At 34.5% G+C, this 20,622-nt stretch overlaps 3 protein-coding genes across 3 annotated transcripts; 1 reads left to right on the plus strand and 2 right to left on the minus strand.

Moving 5' to 3' along the window:
- Nucleotides 1-4,338: 4,338 nt before the first annotated feature.
- On the minus strand, nucleotides 4,339-8,055 carry LOC120636258 (biogenesis of lysosome-related organelles complex 1 subunit 2). The gene is made up of 4 exons (XM_039907644.1): nucleotides 7,768-8,055; nucleotides 7,083-7,213; nucleotides 6,181-6,292; nucleotides 4,339-4,579 (listed from the first exon to the last, which is right to left on the minus strand). Exons 1-4 carry the CDS (start codon nucleotides 7,814-7,816, stop codon nucleotides 4,434-4,436), a joined length of 438 nt encoding a protein of 145 aa, XP_039763578.1. The 5' UTR covers nucleotides 7,817-8,055; the 3' UTR covers nucleotides 4,339-4,433.
- A 2,086-nt stretch (nucleotides 8,056-10,141) lies between these two features.
- Nucleotides 10,142-11,712, plus strand: LOC120636444 (tubulin alpha-1 chain-like). Its single transcript, XM_039907922.1, has one exon. It carries the CDS (start codon nucleotides 10,245-10,247, stop codon nucleotides 11,595-11,597), a length of 1,353 nt encoding a protein of 450 aa, XP_039763856.1. The 5' UTR covers nucleotides 10,142-10,244; the 3' UTR covers nucleotides 11,598-11,712.
- Nucleotides 11,713-13,133: 1,421 nt separating this feature from the next.
- On the minus strand, nucleotides 13,134-18,502 carry LOC120636176 (anaphase-promoting complex subunit 15-like). The gene is made up of 3 exons (XM_039907519.1): nucleotides 18,284-18,502; nucleotides 16,738-16,849; nucleotides 13,134-14,344 (listed from the first exon to the last, which is right to left on the minus strand). The coding sequence occupies exons 1-3, from the start codon at nucleotides 18,395-18,397 to the stop codon at nucleotides 14,133-14,135; spliced, it is 438 nt and encodes a 145-aa protein (XP_039763453.1). The 5' UTR covers nucleotides 18,398-18,502; the 3' UTR covers nucleotides 13,134-14,132.
- Between the last annotated feature and the right edge of the window lie 2,120 nt (nucleotides 18,503-20,622).

The raw sequence follows: 20,622 nt of genomic DNA on the forward strand, positions 1-20,622 counted from the left end.
TACCAATGTGTGATGGAATCCACTGTATAACAATATATTTTTTATGTTTTTGTAAACTAAGTAGGAGATCCAGAATAGTATAGGCTATTGGTGTTACTCGTATAGACGAGGTACAGCGAGCCAAATGTTATAGTGCACTTTTGGTTTAGGTGTCCAAAAGAATTAAGTGCAATTTGTAATTTATTTCCTGCCAATGTCAAGTTTTTACCGATGCGTCAGCATATTGAGATATCGATACATTTTGAATAAGCAATAAAGCATCCGGCTCCGCTTTCATCTCTCACAAGATAGAAAAATGAATGTTAAAATATAAAATGTAAATTTTTGATGTTGGAAAAGAGCAACTGCTGAGTTTCTTGCCGGCTTCTTCTCGGTAGAATCTGCCTTCCGAACCGGTGGTAGAGTCACTACACACGGACAGACTTGACGTTTCAAAAGTGCTTGTATTAGGCCTACTTGAAATAAATGAATTTTGAATTTTGAATAGTTTTACATATGGTTGCTGTTGCTATATTGAACAATAATGGAGAAAGTGGGTCTCCCTGAACTAGACCACGACTACTGAATCTACTTAACTTATTCTTTTCCAAACATATGATTAAAGATCTATGATATAAATAACAACACCATTTTGATCCTATACCGTAACAATGTAATGTGAGTAGCAGGTTATGTATGTTAACGTTATTGTATGCACTATCAATATCTATAAAACAACAAACTGTAGGTATCCCTTGTTCTAAATTAGTTTCAATATCGATTACTAGATGACTTAAATGATCTAAACAAGAGCGGGATTTTCTAAAACCCGTCGTTTGTGCTGAAAATATACAATATATTTCAAAATACCGTTAAAGCCTCCTCTCTTTCAATAATGAATGAAAAACTTTGCACACACAAGACATTAAAGATATTGGTCGTAAAGATGCTTGTGACTGTTGATGTTGACCAGATTTCAGTATTGGGATAACATTGATTTGTTTCCATTGTTGTGGTACCAATCCGTGTTTAAGAAACATATTAAATAGGTAAAGCAACCAATGCTTCCCACAATCTGGCAAATGTCTTAGCATTGAAAATGATATCATGTCTAATCCCGGGGCAGTACCCTTAGACTTTATAGCTACTTTCAGCTCCTGCCGGGGAGAGATCGGGGTTTCTAACTGTAAATTAAATGACTTAAACTCTGGGCAATCGTTGACAACAAAATCTGGTGTAAGAAGGACAAGACAAGACAAGAAGTTCAATACTATTTCCTTCAATATAAGATTTTTTACTGTAACGTCCTTTTAACCATTTCATACGTAGCCACATTTCATTGGTTGATGATACCACTACTCTAATTGCAAAAAGCTTGCCATGATTCTGATTCATAATTACGCATTACTCTTTGAGCAGCTGAGACTTTTCTTTTTAAAATGTCTAGATTATTTGGTGTGGGCTAGCCCTAAACTTGACCAGGGCTAAACGTTGTTATGCTACACATTTAGAAACTATCATGTTCCAATATCGTTTAGGCCTGACATTGGAACTTGGGTTTAAATTAATTTTAATAAATGGAATGTGAATATCTGCTGCCTTATTGATACAGTCTACAAACATATTGTAAGCACATTGCAGTTCTTCTGGATGGGTTAAATTATCTAGTAATTTTTTTAATTCAGTTCTATATGTTTCCCAGTTTGCGCGTCTGAAATTCCTTTTTTTAGTAAAATTGTTCGTTTGCGTACTATAGTTAAAAGACAACTTGATGGCGACGTGATCACTTCCTAACAATTCATTAGTGCTATGCCAATCAAAGTTTAAGGCAATATCTGATGTTGCCAGAGATAAATCAGGGGAAGACTGTTGCAAGATACCATTCACTAACTTTATTCTTGTTGGCTTACTACCGTTGTTGAGTGTTGATCGCCAGACTCGTCCATATCCGGTAAATCTTCATTAAATCGTTCAGAGTCCTCCATCGTCTCTCCCTCGGCTTCCGTATGTATCTCCGCACTAGCCATTTTCGATAATCAGCATAATTCAACAAACAATTCGCCCGCTAGAACTCCCACTCGTGCTAACCGCACGGACCTAGCAACCAAACCGGTTTCGTGTATCGCTTAACTAATTAACTCGGCGCAACAAGACGCGACCGTATCGCACGGCCTACACCTCGCGACTCGGGTTTACCTTGTTGTTCAAAAAAACCATAGCGTTTTTCGTAATTAATATATTCTTAATATTTTCGGTCTTGGTATATTAAAATGTGTAGTTAAAATTGAAAGGAAGAGCAATAGTAGATTTTACTAAAAATATCCCATGTAGGTACGAATCGCGAGTGAATAACCTGTTTCAATCAAAACTAGAGAGCGGCCAACGAAACTTTCATTCTGTGGAAAAACAGCAAATAAGGATCGTTTTAATTCTCGCCAGTGATGAAAATCGCCGTATGAAACGCGTATGGCACATTACTTGCTACTATTGCAGAGTACTTCGTTAGACAAGCGTGAGGACAAGATTGCAGCCGTCATTTGTATAACTACGCCTCTGTGGGAAAACCTTTTTCGTAATTTCGGCCAACAAGAATATCTACCTTTTATTACTAGCAACGTTTCTTTATCTCAGTGTGAATAATTTATCGATAAATACATATATCTCCTTTAAATTACTATATTGCTCTATTCTCGTAAGTATTTAGTTAGATATTAGAGATATTTAGGGCTGGTCAGGCTGTCAACAGAAGTAAAAATATGTGACAAGTTGAAGTTTGTTGATAAAAAAACCATCCACTATACAAGAAGTTTGACCAAAAATTATTCCTGTTAGACAAATTAGTTTGACAACTCAGTGTAACCACCCGCAGGGCGATTTCGTATCACACGACAGGTTTGCGAAGGCCGTTATTATTGCAATATTTTCTGTCAAACGTCACTTTTGTATTTTTTGTATGCAATTTCTTCGTCTTCTTTGAGTTAATGGCCTGCACGGCACAGTTTACTTCGCCAATGTGTAGCTTGAAGAAAACACAAAGGAGGATGATGGAAGCGTCTGTATGCAATTTATATATATTAATATTAATGTGACGTTTGACAGCAAATATCGCAATTCACGCCTGTCGCAAGCCTGTTGTGAGTAGTGGCGTTCCTAGGGTTTTGAATTTGAGCAAGCCCAGTTACCTATAGGACAAATTTAACTCGTCATGATCTCTAAGTCACCATTTTTGTTCTGCTAAATGACAAATATCAACAAATCTTTGAAAAACACGAATTATGATTGGAAATTTCGATTGATAATTGGTTGGATAAAGAAGTTTCAATGCGCTGTTTGCCAAAATTAAAAAAGTAATCATAGAACTCCAAGTGTTTCTGTGAGTTCTGCTCTCTTAAATTTTTATGATGCCTGGTAATTTATGTCATAACCAGCGTTCCAACCATTCTTTCCATTAGAAATAAAATATGCAATACAAACAAACAATTTATTAGAATGGGAGCATCAAACAGAGTTCAACAGATCCATTAGGAAGTCTTTTATGGGCTTAGTATGAGAAATACAAAAGTCTGGCGTAGGTTTCGGTGAAGTAAAGAGCAGTATTTTTTTTTTAAGAAATTTAAAAAAAAACCACAGAACCAGTTTGCACAGAATTTGAGCTCATATTTAACAATATTCACTTTAATTTATAAGAAAACAAACCAGTAAAATACACTATTCAACTCAAAAAAACAATAGTAAACTTCTAACTAATTACTAATCAATAATCATGAATCTGTCAAGTGTCAACTAGTTGTAACACAAATAATAACACGCGTGAAGTTGTTTCAATTCGCTCGCTGGTCATCTTCACTAACTTCAACTCGCAATCTAGCATCTGATCTCCATACTAAATTATTAAATAATCTTGATTGTCTCTGCTAAATACATTGAAATTTCTATGAGAGAGAGCAGTAAAATAATAGCCCCATATAAGCAAATGTGTGTGAGCGAGACAAAGCGGGACCTCCGATCGCGTACGAAGACACGCGAAGAGCGCGATGGAGATAGTTGCCGCGCCGTTCGGCTGTTTGCTACCACAGAGTTTACCTGCCAGAGTAACGTAGTGCTTGCAGTAACGGAGACAAAGAGTATATACATTATTGAGCAAAAGTTAAAACATTGTAAATTAACAAAATAATCCTGTTTTAATTATTTTGTTAATTTCATTTCGGAATAGTCGAGAAAAATTCAAAAGAGATATTTATTATAACGCAAGCCCGACTTTTCGGCTTGTATGGTAGTACCGCCACTGGTTGTGAGATACGTAATGCCGGACGGCTTATTACAGTGACGTTACGGAAAACATATTTTCATACAACTAGCTGGTGTTTGAAATCTTTATTGGATTGGCAATTTACTTTTAGATAATTCCAATGCTAACTTTGCTTAGCCAGTAAATACGAGTTTAAATAAAAGCTTCACTTCCTTCCTTCCTGTAGGCTCTTGAAACAAGCTTTCAATTGTTTTGTATAGCTATCCAAGCGATAAGCGTTTGCCTCCATAGCTGTAACTTTAGCGTCGATTTGGTCGATATGATGTAGCAGCGGCTCAATCAGGGAATCATCTGTAAAAAAAATCGAGATTTAACGGCTTAAAAAATATTCACTCATGATTTTTAGATTTCATTGGACTACATTTCAATATTCATATTGAAAATTGAAACATTATACATCAGCAATAAAGGCTTTATTTATTTATTTTATTTTATATTCCTTGATTTCCTTCTACCGGATAATTTTCTGTAGTAGAGCTTTTATTAACAGAGCTGGGGAAGTTCTATGACGATGCTTATTTCTGCTGCTAAGCAGCATTGTCGCTTATGAGGCTCAACTGCCTCATGTGCCTGTATTTAACCTACGCCTCAGTTTGATGCTTGGTCCATTAATTAATAATTATGAATAAAAAGAGAGAATAATAAAATAATTTATTCCAGTGTAAACAAAAAAAACAAAATACTTGAGCTATTTAATTGTGGATGTTTGTAATCTTCCTGTTCTAGCTTCAATCAGTATATCAGTACAAACACACATATGGGATAAATTCCTTATAATTTATGTTAAGAAACAATGGTTTCTTTTATTTAATTTAATTTAATATTTTTTTTTTCCATCTGGGGCAATAGTAAATTAACGTTATGGGCGCTGAATAAATATTAAGCGTAGCAAGGCTTGTAGGAACACGCAATACGAAGACATAATCTACCCTGCGTTATTATTTATTTATTAATTATATTTTAAGAAAGCAAACATGCAAAATTGCATTACATTAAGTGTCAATTAAACCACAGTTGGTTTTACTGCACTATATATATCTAATAAAACATACAGAACATGAGGTTAGTACAAGATAATATATATATTTAAGGGATGCAATAGGAAAAAAAATGTAACTTATACATTGGTAATTTGTATTGTCACTGCTTCTACCTTTTTTAAGTATCAGTCTTACGATACCAGACTTCATTTGGGTACTTGCCAGTAGTAACTGATTGGTTAATAAGTTTTGCAATTGTAGATATTATTGATAGCTTTTTTATGTCTATTTAAATATTCTTCCTTCCACACAAACCTTATTTGAAAGTTGTGCAGAAATTTTGGGTGGGAATTTTCATTTATTAAATCTTTATTAATGGTTCTTGCTTCACGGGCTACAGAGGGAAAGAAATTGTTCAAAGTGATTTAGAGTGATTTGGAGTGATTTATAAAAGCAAGATAGCAACATTTAAATAAAAAGACAGCTAAATTAGAATGCAAATGCACTGAAATTTTTACTTTTGTTAATTTACATTACATTAACCCATGAGGGTTATGTATTTCATTAAAACATTTCAATAACATCAACATAATGGCATACTTAACCTATCGTTAACAGGTCTTTTAATAAAGCATTGCCAAGCAAGTGCAAGTGTTCACCTTCTCATAATGGGAACTAATAATCGGGGCATGAAATCTCCATTACACATGTTCTTTTGATAATCCATCCAAAATTACTCCAAACCAATTCAGGGAAACTAGGAATTCTAGGAACAGCAGAAGTTTTATGGCTTGGAACTATAGATCGCAGCTTCAGAGTGTACTATGCTTTCCCTAGATACATGCCAAAATAAAGCATTTGTGCAGGGCAGCAACTAAAAACATGCAGTCATGTTGTCTACTTTTTACTTACACTTTTCATTATATTCATTCAGTGTTTTGCTAAGGTTGACAGCTAAGTTCCGTACATCAGCATGTTTGGAAGTAGCTAATCCATTGATTTCTTCCAGTAGGGTATAATAGTCCTGTAGTTACATGAAATAGTAAAGTGCGGAAAATTAGAAAATTTAAGAATACTTATTTAAGAAAAATTAACAACCGTAAAATAATATTTCCAATCTAACCGCTTTGGACAATAATAATAAACTACTTTAATGTAACATTATTATATCTGACATAGAATTGACCGAATGTGTGCTGCAAATATCATAAGAGCATGTAAAAAAACCGAATATTGTTTAAAACACATGCTTTGATCAAAGTTATTTTATTCATAGAAAATACATGGCTTGAACCAAGAATATGGAACAATGAGCCATATTCACGATTCAGGGCATTATCTACTGGGTTTGGGTCTTCTATCAATAAATTCTGAGTGTATGCACGCATGTTAATATGTCAGTTCCGGTTATATCATATCTATATTAATGAAGTTTGTAGTTTCTCCTATGAAAGTCGATATTAATTTTCAGCACTGGTCAACTAATACACTATTAATGCTATATCAGAGTAACTGGCAAGTTTCTTGCTGGCTTATCTAAGTAGAATCAGGCTTACAAACCACAGATTCTTCATGGTAGAATTTGAATAGAATAGAATTTTATGGATATGGAATTGCACAAGGACCAAGTTTTATAATAATGATAAAAGCAGTTTCAAAATATAATGTTGATGACAAAATCTATTTATATTAACAGGTACTATATTCCAATCAGCATTCAGATACTGTATGCTTGTATTAGAAAATTTCAAAAGTAGTTGATGGATTGATTTCTACACAACATTTATAAAATGAATATTTTAAATTTTCAGTACCTGCCCAGCAGCCATTTCTCCCTGCAAATAGTCATTTGTCTTCTTAAAGAGATTAGTTGCCAAGCGACTTATAACAGGATCGTGGGAATCCAGCATTTCAAAACTAGAACAACTTCTTGACAAGGCTGAATCTAGAAAATTTTATATTAATTAAGCATGCTGATTTTATGTTTTGAATCAACAAACAATGTAAATACATCATTGATATTTTAATAAAAAGTGTTGCATGACTAGATTTGAGTTCCAAATGTTGCAATAAAGGTATAAGCTGGTGCTCAGCACAGTTTTCTGTTACATTTTTTTGCAATTTATAGTAACCCAATTAAAAAACTATTCATATACAGTATTTATTATTCTATTCCAAAATTTTAAAGAATAACTGAGAGAACCTTACTGCAAATTTGCCAGGTTTGACCAATAAGCATTAGCTTTTCCTGACAAAATACTTTCAGTGCCAGTTCGGTGTGAAGAAAATTGTAATGTTCACTCCTAGGGTACAAGTTTAGCATGGTTTTGTATTTGCTTTGATGTTTTATTAAGTATCAATCTTAAAGTTTCCATAATTTAATGACACATACAACAATATACGACAACGGATAGTAATTCACTTATTTAAGTGATGTATTTAATTGAATTTTTAGGTTTCAAGTCTTTGTTTGATTATAGAACTGAATTTTTATTATACCTCTGCTGTGCGCTTCTCCTGCCCATTTGTCAACATTTTCATCGGACATCGCTGGTATCCGTCTCGTATCTCGATATACCTAATTGTAATAATAACGTAGTCACGGGTACTTCGGTTTAGTGACTCAATAGCTTGGATAAATATATCGTTTAATTTAAATTAGAAGTTTTAGTGTTGAAGACGTTGTTAGTTTACGTTTTGGACTTCGTAGATAACTTGGAAATTGTAAAATCAAGTGTAAATTGTAATTGGCAGACAATTCAAGTCAATTCATAATGATGTATTTGACAATCTACATTATTTGACACTTGACAGAATGTTTTGATAGAGGAGATTGTTTTTTTTTCTTTATTCTCTCCCATAGGGGAAAATCAAAGAGGCGATAGTATTGGACTTGCACACTTTTTTGACAAAGAGGATATAAAGACTACATGCCCAGTAGAAATAATTATCATAATATTTTGTAATTAAAAAAGACAGACTCCAAGACCAATTAGATCAGCGAACATACAGCAACCTAAGAACAATGTTTATTAATCACTAATAAATAATAACCCAGAAATACTTGGTAGCAACATATTAAATACTAGATTAATGTCAGCGGACCTAGCAGCAAAAGACTTTCGTTTCTTGATATTATATCACACATGCATTGTTCTTAAGTCTGCGAGTTAAACGACACTGCCTACCCTACAACATCATATTATTGTTAACGGTCTGAGCCCTCAATGATACAACTGCAACTAAGTATAACCATAATATTTTTTCCTAGGTGACTGCTGTGGAGCTGTTCATGTTCACCTCTACAGATACCTTTCGTATCTCGAAAACGCCTCTTATAAAAAAATTATATAAAGGTGGACAAAAATTTTATTTTGCAAATTGAAAAATGGAATCATTATGGTGTATTGTTATCGGTCCTCGATATATCTGCAATTTAAAAAAAAAATCAAACCGTTTGAAGAGGGTCAAAATAATGTCCAAATGGGTTGGTTACAAACATACAAACGAACATACAGGTGTAGCTAATAAAAAGCGTGTAAAAATGCATTATTTGCGAAGGTGTTTTTATATAAACATTATATTCGCTATATATCACGATTAGTACCTTATTCATCACAAGTATTTAATTTGGACCAAATTTCTCGGAACAGCATTGGTTTTAAAATAACTCCGGAAGAAAATAATGATTGTCGTGTACATATAGGTTGGTCAAACGGGGAAGGGGAGTTTTATAAGTTTTACTGATTATAGCGCAATGAATATAAAATATTTTAATTACCTATACCTACCATTTAATAGAGTATTACATCCTGAAAGTGGGTAGGTACCTAATGTTATATATTTTGGTAGGGTTTTCCTGCGGGTGAAGCTCCATGGCGTAGATATTATAGTCGTTATGGTCACTAGACAAATTTAAAGTGCAACTAATTTCCTTTTCTTGGAAAATATCAGAATCGTATTAAATATTCTCATTAACGCAATTTGAAGTCACCTACTTAAATGATTAAACACCAGAAGCGGCCTTACCGTCACTTCGTGCGTTGATAATATCATGAATAACTGGCGACTAGAGGAACCTTATTCAAATTAGGTCTTGTGCCCTGACCTCTACTAATACTAAAGGTCAGTGCGTGTTTGTCATCGATCAATCAACATAATGATCACTATAATGATGTATCATTTCGTCAACTTCGCGAAACTCTCCGCACTATGTAATACGTACCTATTTATTGATAATCTCATACAATTGAAGCTGCCCGACTCACAGTTTTTTTCAACAGTTGCTAAGCAGTGTCCACCTATTGATCCCGTACAAATATCCGATGTGGTGGACAACTTGTTGGAAGGACTCGAGGTGGCAATTAGGTGGAAAACTTAGTAATCGGGCAGGAATTTTGAATTCACACCTCTACCGGGGATATAATTGTCCCCGTTTGATAAATATATCCCCGAAGAAAGGATACAAATTTATCTTCTCCAACAGCTTTATCAACTCTCAGAGCATTGGCGCACAAGTGGAAATAATATCCAAATAATATATATCTAATAATAAACGGGGGTAAACTTCTCCTATTCCATGTTCCCGTGCTTTAGCAGGAGGGCAGGTTAATTATATCCCCTGTTATGGCATATTATCGGGGGATATAAATCTCCTGCCTGTGCTAGCCCTGCACGTTCACAGATCATTTCAGTGTTCCTAGCACGTGTGTATAGCCATCATTATATAGACGGTCTTTGTCATAAATTGACACCAACAAAATTAAATTTGGAATACACAGACAAAAGCCATAAACAAGAATTGAATTAAATTGAAATTTGGAATGGAAATTCGGCAGACTAGAATTTGTTTTACTCGAGCCTCGAACCTTCTTCAGTCATATAGTATTTCATTATAAGCTGTTTGATCAAAGGTGAAACGTCAAGAAGAAAGTTACATTTTTTGTTTTAGTGAAATCTATACTTATTATATTACCATGCGCGAATGTATATCTATACACGCTGGACAAGCGGGTGTACAAATTGGGAATGCGTGCTGGGAGCTGTATTGCTTGGAACATGGAATTCAACCGGATGGACAGATGCCTTCGGATAAAACCGTTGGAGGTGGTGATGATTCGTTCAATACATTTTTTAGTGAAACCGGGGCTGGCAAACATGTGCCAAGAGCTGTTTTTATTGATTTGGAACCTACGGTGGTAGATGAAGTACGCACCGGTACCTACAGGCAGCTTTTTCACCCCGAGCAGTTAATCACTGGGAAGGAGGATGCTGCGAATAATTATGCAAGAGGTCATTATACTATTGGCAAAGAAATTGTTGATCTTGTGTTGGACAGAGTACGTAAATTAGCAGATCAATGCACAGGTCTCCAAGGATTTCTAATCTTCCATTCATTTGGAGGCGGCACCGGATCTGGTTTCGCTTCGCTTCTTATGGAGCGCTTATCGGTCGATTATGGTAAAAAATCTAAATTGGAATTTGCAATTTACCCTGCACCCCAAATTTCGACTGCTGTAGTGGAACCGTACAATTCTATACTGACTACGCATACAACCTTAGAACATTCTGACGCTGCTTTTATGGTAGACAATGAAGCCATCTACGACATCTGTAGAAGAAATTTAGATATAGAGCGACCAACTTATACTAATTTGAATCGTCTTATTGGACAAATAGTATCTTCGATCACAGCTTCATTACGGTTTGATGGTGCGTTAAATGTAGATCTTACAGAATTCCAAACAAATTTAGTACCTTATCCACGGATTCATTTTCCTTTAGTTACTTACGCTCCGGTAATATCTGCGGAGAAGGCTTACCATGAGCAACTTTCAGTCGCTGAAATAACTAATGCTTGCTTTGAACCTGCAAATCAAATGGTGAAATGCGATCCTAGGCATGGCAAATATATGGCCTGTTGTATGTTATATCGTGGGGACGTAGTACCTAAAGACGTTAATGCTGCCATTGGGACTATCAAAACAAAACGTACGATCCAATTTGTTGATTGGTGTCCCACAGGGTTTAAAGTAGGTATTAATTATCAGCCGCCTACTGTTGTTCCCGGCGGAGACTTGGCAAAAGTACAACGCGCAGTCTGTATGTTATCCAATACGACTGCAATTGCGGAAGCATGGTCCCGTTTAAATCACAAGTTTGATTTGATGTACGCAAAGCGTGCTTTCGTTCACTGGTATGTGGGCGAAGGTATGGAAGAAGGTGAATTTTCTGAGGCTCGTGAAGACTTGGCAGCATTAGAAAAGGATTACGAAGAAGTTGGCATGGATTCCGGCGAGGGAGAAGGTGAAGGTGGCGAAGAATATTAACGTTGAATTTTAATTTCTATTTTAGATCAACTTGCATATTTAAGTTCGAAATGTAGTATTGTTACCACTTTATTTTATGCGTGTGTTTAGGTATATTAAATTAAATTTACAAGTTGCATTTGTTTTATTAGGACGTGCGCAGTCCGAGCGAAAAACTTTATTACTAGTATCGCGGCGTATTCTATTAGAATAGGATTCGTTTTGAAATAAAACTTCTTAGGCCATGATTGAATATTTTTAAAGATATTTGTTTGTAGCTTTGGTTGGAGTAGTTCTTTAGCAGGAAGTGTAATTTCCATGGTCTTCTGCCACTCGCATTCTGCAGCTCGTTTGATTTCGTCTGTTGTCTAGTAAAATATCTAGGTTCTTGCTGCTACGGCAAGTCATTATATTAAGTTCTCCTCGGAATTCGGGATACCCAGCTGTAAGGCTGTAAATACTCGTATATTGACACCCTAAAAGTTTTCTCAAAACCTACATATGGTAGGGTGTAAGCAACTATTAAAATTAATTAAAACCGGTTTTTGTGACCTTTAACCTTGAAATTTAATAGTTGCTTACACCCTACCATATATACATACATCCATCCATCCATACATCTATTCTCACAAACTTTCGCATTTATAATATTAGTAGAATGGTACGCATTCGATCGCTGTCCCATATGCCTTGCGACTTGCTGTTATCTGTGAAGAATTATGCCCTTGATCTCCGACAATATTCATCAGATCTTCATTAAAATTAGACAATACATGCTTGGTAGTAAACACTGTCAAATAAAAAAAGAATTATTAAAATTGTTTCAAAGTTAATGGAGCTATGAAGTAAAATTGATAAAAAAAATGATCCCATTTCTCTGAGGCAACTTATTGTGTATCGGGATAGAAAGAATCCTATATTTTGACCCCGGATATCAGCTACCACTATACTAAATTTTATTTAAATCCGTTCAGTCATCACGTGATGCCCGGACAGACAGACAGACAAAAATTTAATAAAAACCTGTTATGGAACCAGTATCGATTATAAAGTTATGTTGAGAATCTGTTATTAATATAATCTGATGTGTTATTATGGTAGTATAGGTTATATGGTAGTATTTTAAGAATCAATCATTATTCTATAAAGCCATTTATTATACCATCATGGTCCGGGCCGGCCTATAGTAACCGCAGGCAAGGAGACTATATAAGCTTTTCGTTTTTCCTTTGAGGTTAAAAAACTAAAGAAAGAGGGTAATCGAGAAGGAATAACCTGGTTTCTAGAACATGGACTGAAAAGCTGACAATCATTGAAAAACTTTCGTCTTTGCTTATTATTTATTATTTGAAACAAAAGTTTTAAAGATAAATACTTCCCTTCCGGAATGGTAGTAGTTTCAAATATGATGAATAAGTATAAAATATATGACCAACATACTTTAACTGAGTGTCACTTGTTTTATTTTTATGTCATTTAATTTGGGTTCAATTAATTCTTCAATCAAAAGAATAATAGTAGGTATATTAGTTAATAGAAGATTCAACTAATTAATATATTAGGTAGTTGAAATTGTTACTCAGATAAAATATCGAGAATTACTTCTAATTAAATTCGTCGAACAGTATAATCGTAAAATTCGTCGTAATTCGTAAAATCGATCAAAAATGCTGTTTTGAACGATTTTACGAATGCCTGTGTTCCGTGTACTCCGATGAAATTTTCGAGCTTTGTGGGCGCCATCATTATTAGAGCAAGCAGCGGGTGTAACAATTAATCCATTCATCTCTTCTTCGTACATAGTGCAAGTTGCAGTTTACGTTTTACAAAGCGAAGCTAGACACTTAACACGGTGACACGTTACTTGTAACATCAGTGGAGCTGTGACTATAATATGATGAGCAAGTATTTTAAACCAATAATCTTTATAAACATTTTTCTTCATACCTATGTTCCATACAGAGTAATCAGAGTGTTATGCATCGTCCGCGTCACCGTGTAGGCTGCTAATAAAGGTATTATTGCACAAGAAAAACAATTTATAGTAGCTGCATCATTTTATTAGGTAGGTAGGTAACTTTACGACTTTTACTGTATACAGGCTTTGAATATGTTTTAGAATAATAATGGCACAAAAAGATGATAGGTTTATGATAGCGTTCTTAATTCGAAGTCTTCCAATTCTTAAATTAAATTAGTTAATTATACTAGCTTACCTGTCCACGCTTCGCTTTGGCTGTCTGGTGTCAATACCGGTTCCCATGGGAATTTAGGGATAAAAAGCGAAAGACGGATAGGTCAGCTGCATACAATTTTATATTAATAATAATGTTTGTATGTTAAACATGAAATACGTTGGATGAAATAATAATGAAAAGTAATAATTATAACATGATTAATTGTGATGAAAAATAGTAGGTTTAAATCTCATAGTTAACTACCTATCTAAATAATCTAAGGGGTTTTACATAGGAAACATCAGGACTAGGGGAAGAAATAGGTTTTAAAGAACACTACTGCAGCCTAAAGAGAGCTAATTAACTCATAGTGAGTTACTCAATACTCATGATCACTTTCGTATGGCCATGCAGGTTCCACTTGGGCCACCGGTTCCACTCTGACGGCGAGATCTTCACGGCTATCCAATACATCGTCATTATTCATCTCTGCAGACTCGGTGGTAGTAACCTCGTCAAGATCATGCGATTCATCGTCCACATCTTGCGAAGTAGACTCGTCGATGTCCTCGTTGGTCGTGACAATAAAAACTATAGAACATATTAGTATCATTGTTTTATTTATAAGATTAATAATAATAACATAATTGGTTAAGTAACAAAAACAGTAACTTGAAAATATCGCACAAGATTTAGTAAATAAAGAAACGGGCCGGTCCAAAAATGTCGTTATGGCAAGTTGAATGTAAAAAAAATATTTCAAAATCAATTCCGAAGCTGTCTGCTCGCGACTTCGTGCAATTTTAATTTTCCCTCGGAAACTACTTAAGGAATCGGAACAAAGGGTACCCTATGTTCTTTTCCATACCAAAGACTTCATGCATGCCGAATTTCATCCAAATCCGGCCGTTTTTGCGTTAAGTATTAAGTAACAAATATCCAAACATCCACGCTTCCACATGTATGATATTATTATATTGTAGGAACTGATTGATTATAGTATATTGATTTGCAAGTATAGATTACGACTGAAACATTTATGTATATGGAAAAATACCTACCAATAAAATATATTGTAAACTAAAACTAAAAAAAAACTAAAACGATTTCGAAAACACCTCGGCGAGGCAGAGCTCGTTTGAATGACCACACTAATTCTTTGGCCAAAGAATTAGTTTGACCGGCGCGGCGAGCGGAATTCCTCACGGCACTGAAGTCTACTCCAAACACAAAAATGAAACAGCTATCAAGGTTTTCATATTGCTTTGCAATGGTAGCAGTCAGACATATTTATTTAAAAAGTAAAATATATATATATATCAAATATAAATTGATACATATGTATATGAATATCATAATATTACCAATTACTTATAACGCGGAGAACAGCCGCAAGACGTGCCAAGAATAGACCGCCCCGTTTCTTTAAAATAACATAAACATCACGGAAACATGGTACGAAGTGTTAGATACAATATAATGTAGCGTTTGCAACAGTAAGCACCTACTTGCAAAAACCGAGAGCTTTACAGATATTATTGACCTACCATTTATTTACCTCTAAGAAAGATCATAGTTATAGACGCAATCGCCTCAATTCGTACTTAAGTAAAAGTTAATTATAAATTTATTTGTCAGATAGCAAAGCTAATGTGTGGTTTAAGAAGCTGGCCAGTTTATTCATCAAAACAAGTTACTTTTGTGGTGTATGTCTACTCACATAAGTAAAATATCGAAAGTAAATAGATCACTTAGCCATAATATCTGCACCTTAAAAAAGATCTAATTGGTTTCCGCCCCCGATATCACTTGGATTTTCTCTAGAGGTAATGAACAGTAACTAATTACGAGATTGATAACATAACTTCTATTGGTGCGTTTTCTGTCTAGACAAATACGCACGGAAATAATGTTGTAGTAGAGTTACTGCTTTACTGAGCCAGATACTAGACCATCGACGATGTATCGCCAACAAGTGGAAAACTCGTCTTCAATCAGTCTACAGAAGGCCACGTGTGAGATTTTCTACCTACTTTAACTTATCCGATCGCGTTAAAGGTAAGTAAGATTTATATGTTATCCGTAGAGCGTTTAAAGTGAAGTGTCGTAGGTAATATTATGTGCGCTTCGTCTATGATAGAAACATGTATCCGGGCCATTTTGTATAAAGCTTGTAGGTACCCGGCCGTGCTTTGATTATTTTGATTTTTTTTTCTATCTAGAAGTAGTACTAGTTTAGTATTTGAATATCGTTTGATTAGTTTCTTCAGTTATACCTTGCAAAATAATAGGTATGTTTTGGCACTCATGTTATCGATTTTTTATAAGTACTCGTAGTACGTCTCGTATAGTTTGTTATTTTTGGGTATGGCTGTTCTGATATATTTTAATAGATATAAAAATTCTGTCGGTCTGTCTGTTCTGATATCTGATAGATTTTAATAGATGTAATCCTATAATACGCTATTTTGTAAGAAGGGTCCGCCAGAAACGAAAAACAGTTCTATGACCCTACCGATTTTCAAGTCCATCATTTGGCCCGCAAATAAATTAATGTTGTACCCGCTATTATTTGTTTTCGCGTTAGTTTATGTCGAGCGAAATTGTAAGTGTGCTGTGCCATCGTTGACATTAACTTCTCGGAGAACCCTTTATCCCTCGTCTGCGCTTGTAATCGCAAGACGAAAGAAGTCCTGCAAAGACGCTCTTGTACTTGTTGCGCGTGTTTCAGGTATTGTAAACGAATCTTTTTCCACTTTATCTTAATATTTCCTTAATAAACAGTAAGTAAAATTCTCAAGTAAAATAACGATCAAGAAGCTTAGTTGAAATATAAATATATACACCTCACAATGATAAAATTACCCGTCGTTGCAGGACTACTTTCGTCATAAGAATCAATATAAAACTGTCTATTTGCAAAAGTAAAAATATCTTTGAAATAAAAAGATAAAAAGCAAACATTATTAACTTTCAATAGTCACCATCGTCATCCGAACCAGTCTCTTCCGTTTGCTCAGGGTTAACTGGTTGGTTGATGGTTGGCTTTTTAATAAAAGGAGCATGTCTCATATATTTTTTGGCGATAGCGTTAAACTGCAATTGAAAAAAATATTCAGTGAAACTTAAAGTAACAAATTTAAAAACTATATTCATTATTCTCTTTTTTCCATTTGAGGATTGTAGTTCGTTGAAATACTGAACTAATTAATACTTCGTATGCTTTGTTTTGTGGGTGTGTAAATAAGCTAAGCTTCAAGCAATCGCACTTAAAAGTTTCACACGATATACGAGTACCTACGTGTACTTTATAATAATATCGCCGTGAACATTTCAATGCCCCCTTTTATTTTGAATTTGAATTCAGAAAAGGTAACTTCAAAGTAATTAGTCTACCCAAAGCCAAAATTGTTTAGTGAATTATTTTTTATGACTGAAGTAGAATTTTTCTATATGTTTTGTGGTGTACAATAAAAGTGTATTCATTCATTCATTCATTCATTCATTCATTCATGAAGATAGAATATTTTTGCTTGATCGTGGGACCTAATTTTAAAGTGTAAAAAGTCCATATACAATGGGTACTGACTTTGAGTGATTCCTTGCTGCATTAAAATTGAATAGGTATCGTTTTATGTGAGGATCGAATATAAAACGATTCAAATGATATATTTATTCAATATTACTTAGCAGAATAATAAATCAGAGTTTATTCTTTGTTTCAATTTTAAGTATTTTTAGTTTTTGTTCTTTTTTTTATTATAAATATGTAATAGTATGATATTTCCACTAACACTTTCAGTATGATCTCGAGAACGCGTAAACTTTTGATTGTGAGCAAGAAAATGTTATTGTGCTAAATGCTAATAATATCTTCTATAAATTCGAACCAATGGCTTCTACCATTGGTTGAATCACTACAAACGGTTGAATATTTTGACACCTTAAGAAATTTAATCTGTATGATGTAATACTACAGATTATCCTGCTTTTCTTGGAGTATAGCAAATTTTCATAATAGGTATATCATGGAATTCCGCTAAGTAACGCCTGCTTCTGTCCAACATTTTGACGTTTTAAAATAGCATAGGTAAAAGTACTTGAAATAAATGAATTTAAAGGTATAAAACAGAAATTGGAAGAGATATGTTTAATGGGGACATTTTACGTATTACATATTGTACCCGGACCATAGCTAGTAATCAATAAATTGGGTGTTGGTCATACACTGTGTGTGTGATGTTACGAAAAACAAAATGGCGAACAATAGCCTATGTACATATCCATACTTCTATCACTGCTTAAAGGGCTTCTAGCCTTAACGGATTTAATATTAATGCTGCGGAAATAACACTATGTATGGTGATGTGATAAAAAAAAAACAATAGGGTGGCAAAAATGTCGCATCTTGTTATAATCTATATTTTTATCTCGTCAGTATTATTTTTTTCCTACGAATGTCTCGTAAGCAAGCACTTTCTAGTCTTAAAACTTACAGTGCAATTACTTATTCCATATTTTTATACATACCCATTCCTCGTTCTCCTTCTCAAGCTTTGTTAACTCAGCATCGTCGTCGCAGGGCCGGTCTAAATTGAACAAATCGATCATTCGGGGATATATTACAGGAAATGGGATATTCATAATGGACTGAGAGTTACGGATATTTATGGAGATAAAAAACCGCGTCTCAATCAAACACTTTCCTACTTCAACTGGCACGATGCCCGTCTAAAGGATCTCCGGGTTGTCTGGAGCATGGGCGAAGTATTGATTATTTGAATTTCATACCTATTGTTTTGTGGCCCGGTCTCGTGTCAACCAATCACAAGGAATCAGATCGCCCAATCATAAACATGGTAATAAATTTATATATCCTAGCTTCACAGACTACAAAGCAAGAAACTTAAAAAATATTCCAGAGAGATGTCGCTGTAGGTACCTTAGAGTCGAGTAGCAACTCTATCTCAGTAAATAATAATGTTCCTTCATAAATTTAAAATTAATAGGAATGTAGATATAGACAAAAAAGGACTGAAAAGGCACTGGGCCTTAGCATGTCCCAAGTGACAGGAGTTAACAAATTGAATTGTCCAGTCTCAGCCAGCAAAGATTTATGGTATGAATATATTTTGACTGGGATTACTTCGCCTCTGAAGGTAACAACTACAGATTGCGTTGGGACCCAGGTCACACTGCTGTCATTTACTTGTTTTCTATTTAATTAATCGTCTAGCGTTGCGAATTTCTCCACACCTTGAAGGAATTTCAATCGATTCAATTCAACAAATTCGAGAACTATCCGAGTCTTATTGTGCGTAGGAATATAGGGTTTGTAAGAAAATCATTAGCCGATTGGGCACTAGTAAATTCAGCCGAAATTTTGGATCTCCCAACATTTTTCACTCCGTCATTTAAAATGACACCCACCTTATGTTTATTTAGATACTGTCCAAAGTAGATCTCTCTTTTAGTGGTACCTGCTGAAGGATCGGACACTTCAAGGGAAACATACATAAGAAATGGACCTTTGTCATCACTTACATATTTTTGGTGCCTCTGACAGGGAGGGATGTACATATTGACTTTGAATAGAGGAGGACGCTAGATCATTAATTCTTTTTTATATACATAATATTATTATTCTACATAATATTTTTATTCTACAGTCTCGTATTCCCCAACACGTTTGCGAGCGGTAGAGGGTTGCGTCGTTGGAGGGAATTGAGAGTCATATTGGGAAACGGTAATGGTCTCTACCGGATCGGGAGGTTTATCCAAGTCCATCATTACTTAACTCGACACATTAACCTATTATAACGCCAACTAAGGAAAACTAATATTTTAATAAGACAAACAAAAAAGAAAACACTTAATCCCGCTAACACGTAAAGCCTCCAAAATAACGCGAAAAAACGAAGGGTATCGTACTTCACATAATTTATAATATTAAATTTTAAAGTAGAGCGCCATTGCCGCCACTTTTTTCCACATAATAATTATGGAGGGTAGAGGTAAGTCATCTTATATGGGAGAAAAGTTGAAAAAGTGTCCAGTTGTGCGCTAAATAACAGTTCAAAAATCCTTCACAATGGCGCTGGTGGATGCACAGGGTATATGGTATGAATGTAGCAATCGTAGATGAATTGAAGTATGCCGAGTTAAAAAATTTAATGTCATTATCGACTAAAGTAGTTAATTATTGAGAATTTCAACAACTGACGTTGTACAAAATATTGTGGTAAATATAACCTTACTTCCTTGTTTATTTTTCAAGTCTACTCTAACAATATTTATATTTGGCGCTTCTTTTAAGAGTTACCTTGATGCAAATGTGGCGCCATCCTAATTTAATACATTTTGACGACACTTTTTCATATACACAGATGATCCTCCTTACCTCTACCCTCCATAATAATAATAAAGGTTCATGCAATAATAAAGTAGGTTATTTGAATACCGCCATTTATCTTCGATATTTTTATTCTGTGATTTCTATTGCCCGTGTGACAAAGGCAAAGGTATATCACCGTACAGCCATGATTTCAGGGTTTAATAATCATAATATTATCATATATCCAATTTGTTTTTTAAATCCCTTATTCAAAACAACCAATTACAACAATTTCACTCACAAAATCCCATTTCTCCTGTTACTCTGCCATGATAAGGACCACGAGGGACATAAAGTCGTTTATTTTTAAATATTATACACCGCATAACAGAATTATAATAAAATATTGAAGGATGCATAATTATGTTTCATGTTGCATCACACTGTAAAAATATTAAATCAAATTAATCGTATTCATTTTTTCATACAAACGAATGCTTAAACATTTTAACTGTTTACTTATGATAACAGGTGT

The sequence above is a fragment of the Pararge aegeria genome, chromosome Z (genome assembly GCF_905163445.1).
Source record: "Pararge aegeria chromosome Z, ilParAegt1.1, whole genome shotgun sequence".
In the NCBI taxonomy this organism is placed as follows: Eukaryota; Metazoa; Arthropoda; class Insecta; order Lepidoptera; family Nymphalidae; genus Pararge; species Pararge aegeria.

Coding starts and splice junctions, on each gene's coding strand:
- LOC120636258 (XM_039907644.1), bottom strand. CDS start 7,816: ATGTCCGATGAAAATGTTGACAAATGGGCAGGAGAAGCGCACAGCAGA. Junction 6,293..7,082: donor GAGAAATGGCTGCTGGGCAG/GTACTGAAAATT, acceptor ATGTAACTACAG/GACTATTATACCCTACTGGA. Junction 4,580..6,180: donor GAATGAATATAATGAAAAGT/GTAAGTAAAAAG, acceptor TTTTTTTTACAG/ATGATTCCCTGATTGAGCCG.
- LOC120636444 (XM_039907922.1), top strand. CDS start 10,245: ATGCGCGAATGTATATCTATACACGCTGGACAAGCGGGTGTACAAATT.
- LOC120636176 (XM_039907519.1), bottom strand. CDS start 18,397: ATGAATATCCCATTTCCTGTAATATATCCCCGAATGATCGATTTGTTC. Junction 16,850..18,283: donor AGAAGGAGAACGAGGAATGG/GTATGTATAAAA, acceptor TTTCAATTGCAG/TTTAACGCTATCGCCAAAAA. Junction 14,345..16,737: donor GACTGGTTCGGATGACGATG/GTGACTATTGAA, acceptor TATGTTCTATAG/TTTTTATTGTCACGACCAAC.